General features: G+C 50.4%; 2 protein-coding genes across 2 annotated transcripts in view; one reads left to right on the plus strand and one right to left on the minus strand.

Annotated features, from left to right (window-relative positions):
- The window catches only part of ZNF329 (zinc finger protein 329), a 323,877-nt gene that overhangs the window by 118,067 nt on the left and 185,495 nt on the right, over positions 1 to 20,315 (minus strand). The window lies entirely within an intron of this gene.
- On the plus strand, positions 1,750 to 18,943 carry ZNF8 (zinc finger protein 8). The gene is made up of 4 exons (XM_066374637.1): positions 1,750 to 1,924; positions 13,814 to 13,940; positions 14,199 to 14,294; positions 16,285 to 18,943. The coding sequence occupies exons 1-4, from the start codon at positions 1,859 to 1,861 to the stop codon at positions 17,748 to 17,750; spliced, it is 1,755 nt and encodes a 584-aa protein (XP_066230734.1). The 5' UTR covers positions 1,750 to 1,858; the 3' UTR covers positions 17,751 to 18,943.

Raw genomic sequence — 20,315 nt, forward strand, 5'->3', positions numbered from 1 at the left:
TTAAAAATCTTTAAAATTATTAAATTTATTTATTTTTTAAAGAAGGGGTTTTTTTGGGGGGAGGGTTGTTTTTTTATTTTTCCGAAGGTGGAAACAGGGAGGCAGTCAGACAGACTCCTGCATGCGCCCGACCGGGATCCAGCCAGCATGCCCACCAGGGGGCAATGCTCTGCCCATCTGGAGTGTTGCTCCGTTGCAGCTAGAGCCATTCTATCACCTGAGGCGGAGGCCATGCAGCCATCCTCAGCACCCGGGCCATCTTTGCTCCAATGGAGCCTCAGCTGTGGGAGGGGAAGAGAGAGACAGAGAGGAAGGAGAGGGGGAGGGGTGGAGAAGCAGATGGGCGCATCTCCTGTGTGCCCTGGCCGGGAATCGAACCCGGGACTCCTGCACGCCAGGCCGACACTCTACCTGTGAGCCAACCAGCCAGGGCCAAGAAGGTTTTATTTATTGATTTCCAAGAGAGAAGAGAGAGGAATGCAGGAAAACGTCAACCGTAGCTGTTTCTCACATATGCCTTGACTGGACAAGCCCAGGCCTATTTACTGGTTTGAGAGAGGAAGAGGAGGAGGAGGAGCAGGGGGAGGAGAGCAGGAGGAAGAGGAGGAGGAGGAGAAGGAGGAAGAGGAGGAGGAGGAGGAAGGAGGAAGGAGAAAAGGAGAAGAAGAAGGAAGAAGAAGGGGAAGAAGAGGAGGATGAAGAAAGAAGAAGGGAGAGAGATGAGAAGCATTAACTTGTTGCAGCACTCTACTTATTCATTGATTGCTTTCTCATATGTGTCCTGATTCTGGGGGGGAGGAGGGGTTCCAGCCAAGCCAGTGACCCCTTGCTCAAGGCAGCGACCATAGGGTCATGTCTAGGATCAAACGCTAAAGCCCCCGACTTTGGGACTTCAAACCTGGGATCTCAGCAATGATGTTTTTATCCACTTCGCCACCACCTGGTCAGGCTGGAAAAATATATATATATTTTTAATTTTAAGCTGGAAACGGGAGAGACAGTCAGACAGACTCCCGCATGCGCCCGACTGGGATCCACCCGGCACGCCCACCAGGGGCGACACTCTGCCCACCAGGGGGTGATGTTCTGCCCCTCCGGGGCGTCGCTCTGCTGCGACCAGAGCCACTCTAGCGCCTGGGGCAGAGGCCAAGGAGCCATCCCCAGCGCCCGGGCCATCTTTGCTCCAATGGAGCCTCGGCTGCGGGAGGGGAAGAGAAAGACAGAGAGGAAGGGGGGGGGGTGGAGAAGTAAATGGGCGCTTCTCCTATGTGCCCTGGCCGGGAATCGAACCCGGGTCCCCCGCACGCCAGGTCGACGCTCTACCGCTGAGCCAACCGGCCAGGGCCAGGCTAGAAATATTTTTAAAGTACACGGCAGCATAGGTACCCCAAGATAAAAAGAGGGAGCCCTCAGACCCAACTTCACATCAGCTCAGCCCATCTCATCGACTAGACTGTTCCGAGGGCGCTGCCCGGCAAGACCTACGGGTCCAGCTGGGTAGGAGACCGCTTTCCCCCTAGGAGGAACGCCCAGGTGATGAAAGCCGAGGTCGCTCCGCAGCCTCTGGGAAACAGCCCGGTGCCTCAGCTGGACCCTATCAGCCGGAAGTCGGCGGGAGGAAGCTACCATTGGCCCAACGCCCAAAAGCTGCCATTGGTCGAGAGCACAAGAATCAAAGATTCTATTGGTCAGGCGCTGCGGGCCGCCGCACGGTCTTCTGGGAGATGTAGTCGCCGCGTCCTCATTGCAGGCCGCCATTGTCCGGTGGAGAGCGACTCAAGCGGTCTCTGTGGTGGGAGCGGCTGTTGGGTTTAGGGTCATCCTGGACTCCTGTCCGCGACCTGCCGGCCGGTCCGGGATGGACCCCGATGAGGAAGCGGCAGCACTGGCGTTGGCAACGGGACCGCCGAGTGAACGGCTTCAGGTAACAATAATCACAATGACAAAACGATGGCAGCGGGCCGCAGCCGCGCGTCTCCCTTGGATGCTGACCGTTGAAGCCTCGCGGCGCGCGGTGAGCAGAACACGCTCCTTTACCCCTCGTGACACATGGAGAAACTGAGGCGCAAGTTGGCCCGTGCTGACTAGCCTGGCGCCTAACGGGCGGGGCTGGGATTTGAACCCGGGTCCTCTGGTACCCGAGTGCGCATGCGCAGTGGTTCTCAGCTAGGACCCGACCCCCGCGATGATAGGTTACAGGAGTTGTCGATTAGAGATGCTGTAATGCGTGGGGTCAGCGGACAGCCACCGAGGGCCAGCCAGTAGGCGGAGAACAGCTTCTGGGGTCAGGAGAGGTCATCATGCATTCTCCCTGATAGCCAAGATAGCAAGTTCGATCCCTGGGGCTGGGTGTATACGGAAAGCAACCAGGCAATGCATCAATAAATGGAACAGTACATTGGTGTTTCTCTCGCTCTTCCTACCTCTTTTTTTTTAATGCATTTTTAGAGAGAGAGTAGAGAGAGAGAGAAAGAAAGCAAAAGAGTGGGGAAGAGCAGGAAGCATCAACTCCCATATGTGTCCCAACCAGGCAAACCCAGGGTTTCGAACCAGCAACCTCAGCATTTGAGTTCGACGCTTTATCCACCGAGCCACCACAGTCCAGATCCTACCTCTTTTCTAAAAATAAATAAAATTTAAAACATAATGCAGTGATGGTTTTCAGTGTTGGTGGAGCCAAAAGTAGTAATTCGTAATTCCTGAAGCTCACCTCTTTGAACTTCTGTGTGCTTTCTGCTTTTTTTCGTTGTTGTTTCCTGGGGTGGGCATGATTTCACATTCAGTGTGCAAAGTGAGACTATGAGGTCATCTTAGATGTGCATGTTCTGAGATGTATGCAGCAGATCTGAGCAAAATCCACCATCCTTTAGTTGGCTTTTGCTTGGGGTGGTGCGGCAGGGAGTGAGCAGTGTCAGAGAAAATAAGAGCTGGGCAGGAGTTAAAAGAGTAGAAACAAATTTTATTTAGAACAGTTCTGTTATAGGGAAAGAGTCTTCATTGTAGAATTAGGCTCAATTCCCAACACAATAAGGAAAATGGGAGTTTTATAGTGGGTGGAGGAAAGGGGATTCTTGCTAAACATACCTAATGGAATTCTTGCTGAAGCAGGCCACATGATCAGATGTTACCTAGATGATTGTGGGGTGTGAAGATTTTAAAAAAGATATGGGTAAAAAGAAAATTTTTTTTTAAATTAAAAATAAAATGGTATGGGTAGTTCCTGATCTGTGGTGGTGCAGTGGATAAAGCATCAACCTGGAATGCTGAGGATGCTGGTTCAAAACCACAGGCTTTCCCAGTCAAGGCACATATGGGAGAGTTGATGCTTCCTGTTCCTCACCCCTGGCCCTTTTCCTCTCTCCTCTCTAAAATATCAATAAATATTAAAACACACACACACACACACACATACACAGTAAATAGAGCATTGGCCTGGCATGTGGACATGAGAGGTGACCATCTGCTTTTCTTCCCCTATTTCTACCCCCTCTGTTTCTCTTCCTCCCTTGCTGTCAGTGGCTCTGTTAGTCTGAGTGTCACTCTGGGCACTGAGAATAGCTTGGTTGATTCAAGCATTGGCCCTAGGCGGGAGTTGCTGGGTGGATCCAGGTCTAGGCGCATATGGGAGTCTGTCTCTCTGTCTTCCCTCCTCTCACTTAAAAAAACAAACCAAAAAAAGATATGGGTAGTGATCACATTTGGAGGATGGGGATCCTGGCCAAACAGACTTGACCTCTCATGTTGTTGGTAAAAACTACGTGATGTACAAATAGACACAGAAGAATAAAGGTTCAGAGGAGCCAGAGTGAAGTTTGGCCAAGGAGAGAGTCTTTGTCAGCAGCCAGAGAGGCTTAGGAGAAAGAACATTATCTGCATTTGTATAATATACTGCTCACAAAAATTAGGGGATATTTCAGTCTGACCACGTGGTGGCTCAGTGCATAGAGCGTCGGTCTGTGATGTGGAGGACCCAGGTTTGAGACCCCAAGTTCTCCAGCTTGAGCACGGGCTCATCTAGTTTGAGCAAGGCTCACCAGCTTGGACCCAAGGTCGCTGGCTCGAGCAAGGGGTCACTCGGTCTGCTGTAGCCACCCGGTCAAGGCACATAATGAGAAATCAATCAATGAACAACTAAGGAGCCACAATGAAGAATTGATGTTTCTCATCTCTCTCCCTTCCTGTCTGTCTGTCCCTATCTGTCCTTCTCTCTGACTCTCTCTGTCTCTGCCACAAAAAAAAAAAAAAAATAGGGGATATTTCAAAATGAATATGAAAGGATAAAAAAAAGCATTTGTTTTTTTTTTCTTTAAACAAGAACATCAGAAAAGCAAAGACAAGTCAAAGAAAGTTGTTTGATTATGCAAATGAGATGCAAAACTAACTCATTTCATTGGTAAAAATGTACTATATATTGATAAAAGGCTGAAAGTAGTGGAGTAGATGCAAAGTACCTGATCCCCTAATTTTTGTAAGCAGTGTAAATGTTCCAAAAATGTAGTCACCTAAAACAATAAGTTTTATCTCACAGTTTTGTTTTTTTTTTTCTTTTTTTTTCTTTTTTTTTTTACAATTTTTCTACAGGTTTTTGCGAAGGGAGGGGAGGGGGCTCTCAGAGGGAAGAGACCTGAGCACAAAAGAGGTCCGCAGAAGGACCAGAGAAAAGTCCCGAGAGAGGGGTGCCCCTGGGGGTCAGACAGGAGGGAGAGAGAGTTGGGAGTCCACGGAGAAGGAAAGATTAGGAGTGGAGGTTTTAGGTGAGGTTTCTCTGGCCATAAAAAGGCCTGCACGATGGAACAGGCGGCACAGAGATTAAGGACGGGCGTGCGAATAATTAGAAGCCGTGTATGTAAGAGATCTCCAATCAGTTCCCAGATTTTTTGGCGATAGTTAAATTGGTGAGGGTGTTAACACCAAAAGCCCCTTCAGGAGGCTAATTCGGTGGGTTCTGTGGCCTGGCCACAGCGTAGAAGAACAACAGTTTCTTCTTCCTTAGGGAGGGAAATTCCTGTGCTCCCACAGCCGCCCTCAGTCCTCAGAGTGGTCAGATTTGAGTATTAGCATCCTAAAAACTCAAGGTCCGGCCACAGGTGGAAAAGGTAAAGTGGATGTGCTTGGGGAGGTCTCCACAGCACACGCACTCGGACGGACGGAAAAGACTTCCCTGACGTAGCTACGGTTTCGGACGGAGTCTCGGAGGAAAGACCTGAGAGGAAGGCAGAGGCAAGGGACTTACCGCGCCGTGCGCCAAAGTGGGTGGAAGGTCGGAGATCCTGGTTCTTTCTCGGAGGGGATGAGGAAGAGGAGCAGTCCTTGCGGACTTCTATTCCTCCTGGGTTTCGGCACCAAAATGTAAGGTATTTTTCCCCGCCAAGAAGGAAGGAAGAGGGCTCGGAGCCACAAAGTGTGGAATAGTAAAAGGCTTTATTGAGTACAGAGTGCGCATCCTGCCCAGCAAGGTTCCCTGGCCCGAGGTAAGATGGAGGCCAGGGAAGTTGCCTATCTCACAGTTTTTGATGATAGGAACCCTGGAATGACTTAGCTCGTGGTCCTGCCCTGGGCTCATGAAGTTACAGCCAAGGTATTAGCCCAGGCTGTTCTCCCATGATTCTTTTTTCTTTTTCTTTTTTTAGTGAGCAAGTCAGAGACAGACAGACAAAAAGGGAGAAAGATGAGAAGCCTCAAGTCATAGTTGCAGCACTTTAGTTGTTCATTGACTGCTTCTCATACGTGCCTTGACCAAGGGCTCCCACAAAGCCAGTGACTGCTATGCTCAAGCCAGTGACCTCAGGGGACTTGAGTCCTCAGCATCCTAGGTCGACACTCTTATCAACTGCATCACCACCTGGTCAGGTTGTCCCCTGATTCTTGACTGGGCCTGGAGGACCAACCTTCAAGTTATCTCACTCACGTGACACTTGCTAGGAGGTCTTCGTTCCTTCTCACGTTGGCTCCTGTGGAGCTGCTTATATGTCCTTACATGTCCTTACATGGCATGCAGCTTCCCACAGAACGACTGATCCAGGAGAAGGCGTGGACGCCACAATGCTTTTTGTGACCTGAGGTTAGAATTCATGGCCCTGGCCGGTTGGCTCAGCGGTAGAGCGTCGGCCTAGCGTGCGGAGGACCCGGGTTCGATTCCCGGCCAGGGCACACAGGAGAAGCGCCCATTTGCTTCTCCACACCTCCGCCGCGCTTTCCTCTCTGTCTCTCTCTTCCCCTCCCGCAGCCGAGGCTCCATTGGAGCAGAGATGGCCCGGGCGCTGGGGATGGCTCTGTGGCCTCTGCCTCAGGCGCTGGAGTGGCTCTGGTCGCAACATGGCGACGCCCAGGATGGGCAGATTATCGCCCCCTGGTGGGCAGAGCGTCGCCCCATGGTGGGCGTGCCGGGTGGATCCCGGTCGGGCGCATGCGGGAGTCTGTCTGACTGTCTCTCCCCGTTTCCAGCTTCAGAGAAGTGCAAAAAAAAAAAAAAAAATAAAAAATAAAAAAAAATAAAAAAAAAAAAGAATTCATACTCTGTCATTTCCACAGAATTCACACTCTGACAACATCCTATCAGAGACACAAGTCAAACCTGCTCTCTAGAGGAGGGGACTGCACAAGGGCCAGGGATCTTGTGGGGCCATCTTGGAGGCTGGCCCCCCAGGTGGGAAGGAGTGGGGTGGAGGGTTTGAGGTCTAGTGTGTTAGCCTCCTGTCGTTGCTGTAACAGATCACCAAACACTCGGTGGGAAACAGTGCACATTCAGCTCTGGCTGGCTAGCTCAGTTGGTTGGAGCGTCATCCCAGTATGTAAAGGTTGCCAGTTTAATCCCTGGTCAGGGCACATACAGAAACAGATTGATGTTTCTCTCTCTCTTCCTTCTTCTCTCTCTGAAATTAATAAATAAAAAATCATTTTAGCCTGACCAGGCGGTGACGCAGTGGATCAAGTGTCGGCCTGGGAGGCAGAGGACCCAGGGCTGAAACCCCGAGGTCGACGGCTTAAGCATGGGCTCATCTGGTTTGAGCAAGGCTCACCAGCTTGAGCCCAAGGTTGCTGGTTTGAGCAAGGGGTCACTCGTTCTGCTGTAGCCCCTCGGTCAAGGCACATATGAGAAAGCAATCAATGAACAACTAAGGTGCCGCAAAAAAGAATTGATTTTTCTTAGCCCTGGCCAGTTGGCTCAGTGGTAGAGCGTCGGCCTGGCGTGTGGAAGTCCTGGGTTCGATTCCCAGCCAGGGCACACAGGAGAAGCACCCATCTGCTTCTCCACCGTTCCCCTTCTCCTTTCTTTCTATATCTCTCTTCCCCTCCTGCAGCCAAGGCTCCACTGGAGCAAAGATGGCCCAGGCACTGAGGATGGCTCCATGGCCTCCGCCTCACGCGATAGAATGGCTCTGGTTGCAACGGAGCAAGGCCCAAATGGGCTGAGCATCGCCTCCTGGTAGCCATGCTAGGTGGATCCTATTTGGGCGCATGTGAGAGTCTGTCTGACTGCCTCCCCGCCTCTAACATCAGAAAAGTACAAAATACAAAAAAAAAAAAAAAAAAAAAAAAAAAAGAATAGAATTGATGCTTCTCGAAATCTCTTTCCCTTTCTGTCTGTTCCTATCTGTGCCTCTCTCTGTCTCGGTCACAAAAATATACATATATATTTAAAAACAAACAAACAATGCACATTTATTCTTACATTTTGGAGGTCAGCCATCTGAGATCATTGCCTGTGAGTTGAACTCAAGATGTGAGCAGTCACCCTTCCCGTCAAGGCTGTAGGCGAGAATTTGTTTCCTCAGCTTTTCTTGGTATCAGTGCTATAGACCTTGCTTCCTTGTTCCTGGTCTTTTATCTTCAAAGCCAGCAGCATAGCATCTTGCTTTTTTCTTTTTTTTTTTAAAGATTGTTATTTATTGATTTTACAGAGAGAAGAGAGAAAGGAGGAAAGTATTAACTCATAGTTGCTTCACTTTAGTTGTTCATTGCTTGCTTGTTGCTTGTCATATGTGTCTTGATCAGGCAAGCCCGGGGTTTCAAACCAGCAACCTCAGCGTTCCAGATTGATGCTTTATCCACTGTGCTACTGCCTGGTTAGGCTACCTTGTATAATTTTAAAAAAAGAGGTATGGGCCCTGGCCGGTTGGCTCAGTGGTAGAGCATTGGCCTGGTGTGCAGGAGTCCCGGGTTCGATTGCCGGCCAGGGCACATAGGAGAAGCGTCCATCTGCTTCTCCACCCCTCCCCCTCTCCTTCCTCTCTGTCTCTCTCTTCCCCTCCCGCAGCTAAGGCTCCATTGGAGCAAAAGTTGGCCCGGGCACTGAGGATGGCTCCATGGCCTCTGCCTCAGGCACTAGAATGGCTCTGGTTGTGACAGAGCGGTGCCCCAGATGGGCAGAGCATTGCCCCCTGGTGGACATGCCGGGTGGATCCCGGTCAGGCGTATGCGGGAGTCTGTCTGACTGCCTCCCCGTTTCCAGCTTCAGAAAAATTAAAAAAAAAAAAAAAAAAAAAAAAAAAAAGGTATGTATTGATTTTAGATAGGAAGGAAAAAGGAGAAAGAGAAAAAAACATCAATTTGCTGTTCCAGTTATTTATACATCATTGGTTGATTCTTGTATGCTCCCTGACTGGGGATCGAACCTGCAACCTTAGAGTATTGGAATGACATTCTAACCATATATGATTAGCCTGACCAGGCGGTGGCGCAGTGGATGGAGTGTCGGACTGGGATGCGGAAGGACCCAGGTTCGAGACCCTGAGGTCGCCATCTTGAGCGCGGGCTCATCTGGTGTGAGCAAAGAGCTCACCAGCTTGTATCCAAGGTCGCTGACTCCAGCAAGGGGTTACTCGGTTTGCTGGGGTCCCACGGTCAAGGCACATATGAGAGAGCAATCGATGAACAACTAAGGTGTCGCAACGAGAAACTGATGATTGATGCTTCTCATCTCTCTCTGTTCCTGTCTGTCCCTATCTATTCCTCTCTCTGATTCTCGCTCTTTCTCTGAAATAAATAAATAAATATTTAAAAAAAAAAAACAAAAACAAAAAAAAACACCCATATATGATTACTTTAGGTCTGACCTGGATAATCCAGGATAATTTCTTTATCTTTGCATGGCCAGTTTCCTCAGTGGTAGAGCGTTAGCCTGGCATGTGGATGTCCGAGGTATGATTCCCACCCAGTCAGGGCACACTGGAGAAGCGACCATCTGAATCTTTACCCCTCCCCCTCTCGCTTCTCTTTCTCTTTCTCTCTCTTTTCCCCTCCTGCAGCTATGGCTCGATTAGAGCAAGTTGGCCCTGGCCACTGAGGATGGCTCCATGGCCTCCGCCTCAGACACTAAGAAGAGCTCAGTTGCTGAGCAATAAAGCAACACCCCAGATGGGCAGAGCGTCGCCCCCCAGTGGGCTTGTCGGATAGATCCTGGGTGCGGTGCATGCAGGAGTATGTTTCTGCCTCCCATTCTCTCACTAAATAAAAAAAAAAGAAAATTTCTTAATCTTAAAGTCCTTAAGCACATACACAAATTTTTTTTTTTTTTTTTTTGCCATTTATGGTAACATTCACCTATTCCTGGAACTAGGACCCAGATCTCCTTGGGGGCCATTATTCAGCCAACCACAGCCAGGCTGCAAGGGGTCATTCTTTATCCAGTGGTGAGAAGGAGCCATTCAAGTGTGTTAAACACAAATGGCATGGGTTGGAGAAAAACCACTGTTATCTTGGGTTGAGGGTAGGAGAGATACCAAGAACTAACTTAGGCACTGGAGGGAGGGAGGTTAGGAACCATGACTGGGTGCTGGCTGATGCCAGGGTGGCCTGCTCAGATTGGGAGAGTGTGTGGGTCTGACCCAGCTCATCCCTTCAGGCCCTAGCAGTGCAGAGCAGGAAGAGGGCTGCAAGGGGCTGAGGTGGAACGCAGGGACAGTCATGAGACAGCATGGAGTGGGTTCCTGCTAGAATCCCAGGAGGGGACATGAACAACTCATCTGAAAGGACTTGTGGTCTGGACAGACCACTGGTGAGTGGACCTGGTGCCTGGGCTCTGACTGGCAACTCATGCAGAGCAGGGGCTGTGAGTGGGGTCAAAGTGCACAGGGAGCGTGCATCAGGGTTGGAGGAGCTTCTGAGTGGGAGGTGAGGAGGGGCAGGAGTAAAAACCTCTGTCTCCATCCAAAAGGGTCAGCTATTTTTTTTCCACAGCCACCCTGTACTATCATTTCTTTACTGTTTTGAAAATCTACTTGTGCCTGACCAGGCTGTGGCACAGTGGATAGAGCGTTGAACTGGGATGTGGAAGGACCCAGGTTCGAGACCCGAGGTCGCCAGTTTGAGTGCGGGGCTCATCTGGTTTGAGCAAAACTCACCAGCGTGGACCCAAGGTCGCTGGCTTGAAGCAAGGGGTTACTCGGTCTGCTGAAGGCCCGCGGTCAAGGCACATATGAGAAAGCAATCAATGAACAACTGAGTTCTTGCAACAAAAAACTGATGATGATTCTTACCTCTCTCTATTCCTTTCTGTCTGTCCCTATCTATCTCTCTCTCTGACTCTGTCTCTGTAAAAAAAACAACAAAAAAAACCCCAGTGTTTTTCTTAAAAGAAACACTCTTTAAAATAAAATTTTCTTTGGCCCTGGCCAGTTGGCTCAATGGTAGAGCGTCGGCCAGGCGTGCAGGAGTCCCGGGTTCGATTCCTGGCCAGGGCACACAGGAGAAGCGCCCATCTGCTTCTCCACCCCTCCCCCTCTTCTTCCTCTCTGTCTCTCTCTTCCCCTCCTGCAGCTGAGGCTCCATTGGAGCAAAGATGGCCCGGGCGCTGAGGATGGCTCTGTGGCCTCTGCCTCAGGCACTAGGATGGCTCTGGATGCAACAGAGCAACACCCCAGAGGGGCAGAGCATCGCCCCCTGGTGGGCATGCTTAGTGGACCCCGGTCAGGCGCATGCGGGAGTCTGTCTGACTGCCTCCCTGTTTCCAGCTTTGGAAGAATGCAAAAAGAAAAAAAATAAAGAAAGAAAAAATAAAGAAAATTTTCTTTTAAAATCGAGGTAGTTGTAGCCTGACCTGTGGTGGCGCAGTGGATAAAGCGTCGGCCTGGAAATGCTGAGGTTGCTGGTTCGAAACCCTGGGCTTGCCTGGTCAAGGCACATATGGGAGTTGATGCTTCCAGCTCCTCCCCCCTTCTCTCTGTCTCTCTCTCCTCTCTCTCCCTCTCTGTCTCTCTCTCCTCTCTAAAAATGAATAAATAAAAAATACCAGTGTAAAAAAAAAATTGAGGTAGTTTCTGATTTTGATTTGCATTTTGATTAGATTTGCATCTTGTGATTATTCACTATTTGTATATTCTTTTTTTTTTTCCTTAGGTGAGACAGGGGGAGGCAGAGAGACAGACTCCCGCATTCGCTCTTACCGGGATCCACCCGCCAAGCCCACCAGGGGGCGATGCTCAGCCCATCTGGGGCTGTTGCTCTGTTGGTCGGCAACTGGGCTATGAGGCGAAGCCATGGAGCTGTCCTCAGTGCCCGGGGCCAACTCTGCTCCAATGGAGCCTCGGCTGCAGAAGGAGAAGAGAGAGTTAGAGAGAGAGACAGGGGAGAAGTGGGGAGGCAAATGGTCGTTTCTCCTGTGTGCTCAGACTGGGATTTGAACCCAGGATTTCCACACACCAGGCCGACCAGCCAGGGCCTATTTGTGTATTCTTCTGTGCATTCTCTATATGTTATATGTTCCTATATCTCTTTTGTTGTATTTAGTTTGCCCTTTATTACTGAGTTGTGTTTTTTGTATCTTTTAGATACAAGTCTTTTATGAGATATGTGCTTTGCAATTATACAACACACAAATGTTAGGGGGTAGTTTACATCTTCATATTCATTTTGAAGTATCCCCTAATATTTGTGAGCAGTATAGTATTTCCCATTATGTGGGTGTCTTTTCACTAGAGTGCCCTTTGCAGCACAAGTGTTTTTAACTTTGATGAAGTTCAGTTTATTTATTGCTTATACTTTTTCTGCCACATCTAAGAATCTTATGCCAAATCTAAGGTTATGAAGATTTATCCCTGTGTCTTCTTCTGTTGAATAGTTTTAGCATTTACATCTATGTCTTTTGATTCATTTTGAGTTTTTTATATATGGTGTGAGGTAGCGGACCAACTTGATTCTTTTGCGTGTGGCTATCTGGTTGTCCTGTAGGAAGCGTTTTACAGCCACTCAGCCCTGGCATAGTCCCCAAAGAGACAATGAAACAAGGAGGCAGATATAGGTACCTGCTCTGTGCTGCTGCTTGTCTTTATTTTTATTTATTTATTTTTTCAGAATATGCTTATTAAGCATGGGGACAGTGAAACAAGGAAGGGCCTAGCATAAAGAAGCAACAGGAGAGAGACTAGGCAGGGGTGCTTTGAGTCCCTGGAGAGCCAGAGAAAAGAGGACCTTGGAGACAGATTCAGGGGTTAGCCTGGGATGAGCTGCTGCTGCCCGTTGCTCCACTGTTGCAAGTATCATGGGGACTCTTAGAGTTTAGGAGACGCACGCCTGTACGGGAAGACAAAGGGGCAGGGAAAGGTGTGGATGTGCTCCCAGGCGAGAACACTCAATTCTCTGTGCTTTTTGAGGAAGTGATCCAGAAATATCTAGCTTTTGACTGGCCACGGCCAGCCCACAAGAGGGTTTCATTTGTGGAACATTTTTTTTTGTTTTGTTTTATTGTTTTTTTGTGTTTTTCTTAAGTGAAAAGCGGGGAAGCAGAGAGACTCCGGCATGAGCCTGACCTGGGGTCTACCTGGCAAGTCCACTAGGGGGCGATGCTGCATTGAAATACATTTTATCATAAAGTTTTCACTTAAAAACATGACCTAATTTTCAGCTTCTCACCAGAGATTGGCAGTTCTGACCACTTGGGGCCTGTCTTTTCCCATGATTAGTTGGTTCTTAGTCCCAGTTGCCCCTTCAGAAAGGGGACATATTACCACCAGTGTAACCTCTCACAGGTTAAATACCCTGGTAGGCTCTTACCCTGGCCCACTTGAGTCAGTCACTTGTGAGCCTTCTTGGTCCCTGAAGGAAGGTGAGTGTCTGACTCTTAACAGGACATGCATCTGTTCAGAGAGGATGGCAAACCTTGCTTTGAATCTGAGGATTAGTGTATCAGTTAACTGTCACTGTGTAACAAACTATCCCAAACCTACTACCTTGGGACAGTAATCATTTAATTTTTTTTCTTTTTAAAATGAGAGGAGGGGAGATAAGGAGACAGATTCCCACATGGCCCCAGTTGGGATCCACCGGCAACCCCCATCTGGGGCCAATGCTCCAGTCAACCAAGCTATCCTCAGCGGCTGGGGCTGATGCTCGAACCAATTGAGCCATTAGCTGTGGGAGGGGAAGAGGGAGAGAAGGGGGAGAGAGAGGGGAGGAGCAGCAGATGGTCGCTTCTCATGTGTGACCTTACCAGGGATTAAACCTGGGACTTCTGCACACTGGGCCAACCCTCTATCCACTGAGTCAACCGGCCAAGGCCAGTAATTATTTCTTTAGCGCACAAATCTATAAGTCAGCAGTGTAGACAGGTCTCTGTCAGTACCCTCACCTGTCTGAGATCTGTTATAGGTCAGCTCCGGGTGACTCTGGTGTTGCCACCACATTTCCTCACTCTACAACCCACACCTACATGCAGCAGCCCTGTAAATGCCCAGTGAGACCTGGCTCACAACACCCAGAATGTGCACTCTCTCAGGACCCCGGCCTGCCTGTCTTCCTCCTTCCCCACTCCTCCTCCTCTTCCCAAGAGCACTCATGGGGACAATCCAGCCGACTGAGCATGTGTGTGATGTTTCAGGAGCCAGTAACCTTCCGGGATGTGGCTGTGGACTTCACCCAGGAGGAGTGGGGACAGCTAGACCCTGCCCAGAGGACCCTGTACCGTGATGTGATGCTGGAGACCTTTGGGCACCTGCTCTCTGTGGGTAAGGCCTGCTTTTCAAGCTGTTGGGCTCTTGTATGGGGCCTTGAGTTGGGGCTGGGGATCACGGACCTTGGGTTCTCCTTCCCTGTGGGACATGTGGGCAGGGGGCTGTCTGCCCTTTTCTGTTATATGGCAAAACCTTCCCCTTGTTGTGAGGTTTCTCCATGTCCTGATGGCGAGGAGTCCAGGGCTGGAGGCTGGGGCTGGTTCTTCCTGTCCGGAGCAGAACCCCACATTCTGTGTCTTTCCCTGTTTGTAGGGCCTGAGCTTCCCAAACCCAAAGTCATCTCCCAGCTGGAGCAAGGAGCTGAGCTGTGGATGGTGGAGAGAGGACTCACCCGAGGCTGCTGTCCAGGTGAGAACCCACTGGGGAGGGACCCTACCTGGAGCAGCCCAGGGGCTGCTTTCCAGAGCTGCTTGGAACGAGTAGTGTGTCAGGATCCCCGAGACCCACTGCAGATCCAGTGATCACAGCAAAGGGTTAAGGAGAAAGTCCACAAGGGGAAAAGGCAGTTGTGCAAAGTCCAGAGGAAGCTAGGCTCAACAGTGCTAAGTCTGTGGCCGGGTTCACCTTCACCTCACTGCACCGTCAGGAGGGGGCCTGTCTGCCCGGAGGATTTGGCTCTGGGTGCTCCCCCAAGGTGTCCTGAAGATAGGGACACCTCCACGTGTCTGTGGTCTGTCTGACTTCGGTTTTCTAAAATTCAGCTGCTAATCTCCCTTGAGCCTCCAGCCCTCCTACTTTTCATGCTTCATTTACTGTCTGTCTCCTCAGTTCCTGGAAGCAGTGTTCTTCATTTATTGAGATCGCTGCTCTATTCCCAGCACCTGGGGCCAGGTGGTGTATATGTTAGGAAGCATCAACTTGTAGTAGTTGTTTCTCGTATGTGCCTTGACAGGGGTTTTAAACCAGTGACTTCAGCATTCCAGGTCAACACTTTATCCACTGTATCAACACAGGTCAGGACAAAAGACACAATTATTATCTCACATTTCTTTCAGACCTAACTGGTTTGTCTGCTTTGGGTCTTACTTGACCAAAGTCAAGGTGTCCACTAAGATGGGGGTAGGAGCCTTACAGGGAAGCTTGGGAAGATTCCACATCCAGGATGTACCAGGTTGTTGGCAAAATTCAGCTTTGTGAATCCTAGGACAGAGGTTCCTGTGTTTTTGCAGATTGCGGCCCAAAGAGTTGTTCTCATCTCGAGAGGCACCTGCACTCCGTGACTGATTCCCCCTGTGCATTTGCCTCTCCTTCTGCCTCCCTCTTCTGCTCCTAAATGTTGAGGGTATAGCTTTGGGCACAGAGAACACAGCATTACCTCCCTACTTTAAGGTTTAGGTCAGCTAATGAGTGACCTGTATGTCACCTGAAGAACTCCTTCAGAGTGGTTCCCTACATCACTGACTGAACAGCCAAGGGGCAGCATTAGAATTCTGCCTGTCTCTGTCTCATGCTTTTTCTCTTTCTACAGCCCTTTAAAACAAACAAAAAAAACCCTCTGTCCCTCTCTCTGTCCCTCTCTCTGTCTCTCTCTGTCTCTGTCACAAAGAAAAAAAAAACCTGATCACTTAAGTTATATAATGTCTAACCATTGGGTTGTGTACCTGCAACTAATATAATATTGTATGGCAACTGTAATTGAAAAATGAAAATCGACTTACAGTCAAAAACCAATATAAAGGCCCTGACCGGTTTGCTCAGAGGTAGAGCGTCAGCCTGGTGTGTGAAAGTCCTGGGTTCCATTCCTGGCCAGGGCATACAGGAGAAGCACCCATCTGCTTCTCCACCCTATCCCTTCTCCTTCCTCTCTATCTCTCTCTTCCCCTCCCACAGCCAAGGCTCCATAGGAGCAAAGTTGGCCCCGGTGCTGAGGATGGCTCTATGGCCTCTGCCTCAGGCACTAGAATGGCTCCAGTTACAACAGAGCAATACCCCATATGGGCAGAGCATCACCCCTGGTGGGCATGCCACATGGATCCCAGTCGGGCACAGATGGAAGTCTGTCTCTCTGCCTGCCCCCCCCCCCCGCCCCTCTCACTTTGGAAAAATACAAAAAAAACCCACAAAATAAAACACCCCAATATAAAAACCATCTGTAGCTTGGACATTTTGTTTTCTAGCCCCTGAACCTGGCCTGTGGCAGGCGCTTCTGAAATGCTTGTTGAGAGGATGAATGAGTGAAGCCGTGTCTGCGGATGGGACCCTTGGTGTCTACATAAAAGCGGAACCGGATCCACCGGGCAGCGAGTGGGTCCTTGCGACATCGAACCCAGCTGTTGGGGACCCGTCCCTTATCTGTGTTCTTTCTGCAGACCCCTGAGAGCTCTTTGCTTTCTTTCAGGCTGGGAGCTTGGACCTGAAGGCCAAGGGACAGCCACAGAGCAAGGCCTCCCCAAGGAGGAGGAGGAGGAGGAGGAGGAGCCTTCCCATGTCACAGAAAAGGAAGACTTCCTGGAGGAGGCCACCCGTCCTTCCACACCCAGGGAAAGCTGGGACTGTGAGGGGCCTGTTGGAGAGCCTGAGAAGGACCAGGAGAACTTGAGACAGTCGGAATTTTGCCTCAAGGAAGCACCAGTTCAAGAGAGCAGCCATGAAAGCCTCCGACGTGGGGGAACCTGCGTCCTGAGTTCAGCCCCAAATCTGTTGCCGGGGGTTTCCCAGAGAGAAGATGTCTGGACTCCCCACTCACAGGCCGCAGATTCGGAAGGTCACTCACTCCTGGTCGGTCAGCAGACGGGCACCTCGGGGAAGCTGGCCTGTGACAATGGGGACTGCAGCGCAGCGGCCATTCCCAGTGCAGAGCTCCCCCCAGGCCCAGTCACGGAGAAACCCTACAAGTGCACAGACTGTGGGAAGTCCTTCAACCACAATGCGCACCTAACGGTGCACAAGCGAATCCACACCGGTGAGAGGCCGTACACGTGCAAGGAGTGCGGCAAGGCCTTCAGCCAGAACTCATCGCTGGTGCAGCACGAGCGCATCCACACAGGCGACAAGCCCTACAAGTGCGCTGAGTGCGGCAAGTCCTTCTGCCACAGCACGCACCTGACCGTGCACCGGCGGATCCACACTGGTGAGAAGCCGTACGCGTGCCAGGACTGCGGCCGGGCCTTCAATCAGAACTCTTCACTGGGCCGGCACAAGCGCACGCACACCGGGGAGAAGCCCTACACCTGCAGCGTCTGCGGCAAGTCCTTTTCACGGACCACCTGCCTCTTCCTGCACCTGCGGACACACACCGAGGAGCGGCCCTACGAGTGCAACCACTGCGGGAAGGGCTTCCGGCATAGCTCCTCCCTGGCCCAGCATCAGCGCAAGCATGCTGGCGAGGGGCCCTTCGAGTGCCGCCAGAGGCTCATCTTCCAGCAGGCCGCAGCCCTGGCCGAGCGGGAGTGGCCGGACGCACTCCGGGGGGACCCAGCCCGGCACACAGGTGAGCGGGCCCCGCCACGCAGTGACCGGCCCTTTAAGTGCGGGCAGTGCGGGAAGGGTTTCATCCAGAGCTCACACCTCATCCGCCACCAGGTGACTCACACACGGGAGGAACCTCGTGGGCGTGGGCGGAAGGGGCGGCGGAGGGAGCCGCCCCGCGGGCGCAGCACACATCATCATCAACAGCAGCAGCAGCACGGGCTCCCAGGGGAGAGCCCCGGGGGCGGGACCAAGGTGGGACAGCCCGCAAGCCGGGCACTGGCCCTATTCGACATCCGTGAAATCATGCAAGAGAAAAACCCAGTGCACGTCATTGGTGTAGAAGAACCCTCCGTGGGCACTTCTGTCTTGTTTGACATCAGAGACTCCACATAGGGGAGAAACTGCAGGTATTGAAGTGTGGTAAGTTCACGTGGGGTATTCACCGACGGGGTACTAGGGGGTTAAGTGCCCAGAGCGATCTCTGAGTTCCTATGAAAGATGCTTCCCCAAAACACCTGTGATTGCTGGTCCTCAGGTCTGCCTGGCCTGGTGCCCCCCTTTAACCACAGCTATTTTGTACTGTTCCCTCCATGACCCCCGAAATGAATTCACAGGTAAAGGCAGTAGAACGGCCCTGCTTTTGTAAAGGATAATTAAAGCAAAAGTAACTTAACGATGGAGTACCGTGTTCTGAGTTAGTGTGGAATCTTTCCCCGACTGTGGGCTGTTACATTGGAGACCTGACACGACCTGTTGGTTGTCACCTGGTACATGGGGTCCGGGGTCAGCCACAGAAATATTGTGAGGGGCATTCCTCTATGGGATGTGACTTTTCAAAGCGATGACTCCCTCTTGGAAACGTTTTGAGCAAAACAAAATGCCACTGCATTTCTGGAAATTTCTGTGTAAAATTCTCAGCATGCAGCAATGAATGTGTGTTCTATGTGAAATCAACTGAGGATCTGGGTTCACACTCACCAAACAGGTTCTTTCATAGGTACCCACAGTCCCTGGGGACAAGTCTGCACTTCACAGTAATGACAGCAACTTGTCTCCCACCCACACCTCAGCCAGTCTCATGCCCAAACCACAAACGATGAAGAAGCACCGTGAAATTCCACGGCCTTGCCTGGGGTGGGGGTGGGGGTGCCCCACAGCTCCTGTGGAAACCATTGCCTTGGAACAGCCAGGGTTGCTGGAAGCTGGAAGTTCTCAATGGGGAGTGGTTTTGTGTTCCAGGAGACAGTAGGTGATGTCTGGAGACTTCCCTGCCAGCCCCCCGGAAGTAAAACAGATTCCTGCATGCCCCCGACCAGGATCTGCCCCGCATGCCCACCAGAGCCATTCTAGCACTTGAGGTGGAGGCCATGGAGCCGCCATCAGCGCTCAGACCAACTTTGCTCCAGTGGAGCCTTGGCTGTGGGAGGGGAAGAGAGAGGCAGAGAGAAAGGAGAGGGGGAGGGGTGGAGAAGCAGATGGGCACTTCTCCTGTGTGCCATGACCAGGAATCGAACCCAGGACTTCTACATGCTGGGCGGACGCTCTACCACTGAGCCAAATGGACAGGGCCTACAATGTTATGGTTTTAGTAATATTTTTTTTAAATTATTTTTATTTATTTATTCATTTTTTTAGAGGGGGGAGAGAGAGAGAGAAAGAGAAGGGGGGGAGGAGCAGAAAGCTTCAACTCCCATATGTGCCTTGACCAGGCAAGCCCAGGGTTTTGAACCAGCAACCTCAGCATTCCAGGTCGATGCTTTATCCACTGCGCCACCACAGGTCAGGCTGGTTTTAGTAATATTTTTATTACCGTTTTTGCATCATTCATAATTGGTGTGAAGATAGGAAGAGAATCCACATATTTTTCTAATCTAAATTGTAAAATATGGACATACTTTAATTGGTACCACTACCTGCCACAGGATTCTTTTTACATGAGTCCCAGAAATCGTGTCATTTCATCCGTTTTTCTGAACATATTTCTAAAAGGAAGGACTTTAAAAAAAATTTTTTATACACACAGACACACACGTACATATTTATGACCCTGTTGGTCCATGGGGATAAAACCATATTATAATCACACTAAGCCTTCAGTTGCCTGGTTCTCAGTGTTGCTGTTTGCATGGAGTGTGGGTGAAACTGCTGGGGCCTGAGTGCGAATTAGGGCGGTGGTGTCAAGGTGGTGGTTTGTAGTCTTCCTCATGAGACATGGCAGTAAGTAAAAAAATGACTACTTCATTTAAGAATGTCTGTGATGGGCCCTGGCCGGTTGGCTCAGCGGTAGAGTGTTGGCCCGGTATGTGATAGTCCTGGGTTTGATTCCCGGCCAGGGCACACAGGAGAAGTGCCCATCTTCTTCTCCACCCTTCTCCCTCTCCTTTCTTTCTGTCTCTCTCTTCCCCTCCCGCAGCCAAGGCTCCATTGGAGCAAAGTTGGCCTGGGCACTGAGGATGGCTCTGTGGCCTCCACCTCAGGCGCTAGAATGGCTCTGGTTGCAACAGAGCAACGCCCCAAGATGGGCAGAGCATCGCCCCCTGGTGGGCATGCTGGGTGGATCCCAGTCGGGCACATGCGGGAGTCTATCTCCCCGCTTCTCATTTCAGAAAAATACCAAAAAAAAAAAAAAAAAGAATTTTGTGATGAAACAGGAAATATGATTTTTATTATGAAATCCCAAGTAAAACTATATAGCCATTACCACATCTAAGCAGAAATAGCATTAGTTCCTTAATATAGAGTCAAAAAAGGGTATAGCAGTTCCTGGTTGCCTCACAAATGGTTTGTTTTCTATTTGGTTTGTTCTAATTGGGATCTAAAGATTCACACAGTGCATCTGGTGGTTGATATTTTTTGTAGGTCTGTTAACCTGTAGGCCTCCCCTCTTTCTTTTTTAGTCTTTAATTATGGGGGAGAAAAATTTTATCACCATCTTCAGCCTGCCCATCGGAGACCCTT

This window comes from Saccopteryx leptura, chromosome 3 (assembly GCF_036850995.1).
Source record: "Saccopteryx leptura isolate mSacLep1 chromosome 3, mSacLep1_pri_phased_curated, whole genome shotgun sequence".
Taxonomy (NCBI): domain Eukaryota; kingdom Metazoa; phylum Chordata; class Mammalia; order Chiroptera; family Emballonuridae; genus Saccopteryx; species Saccopteryx leptura.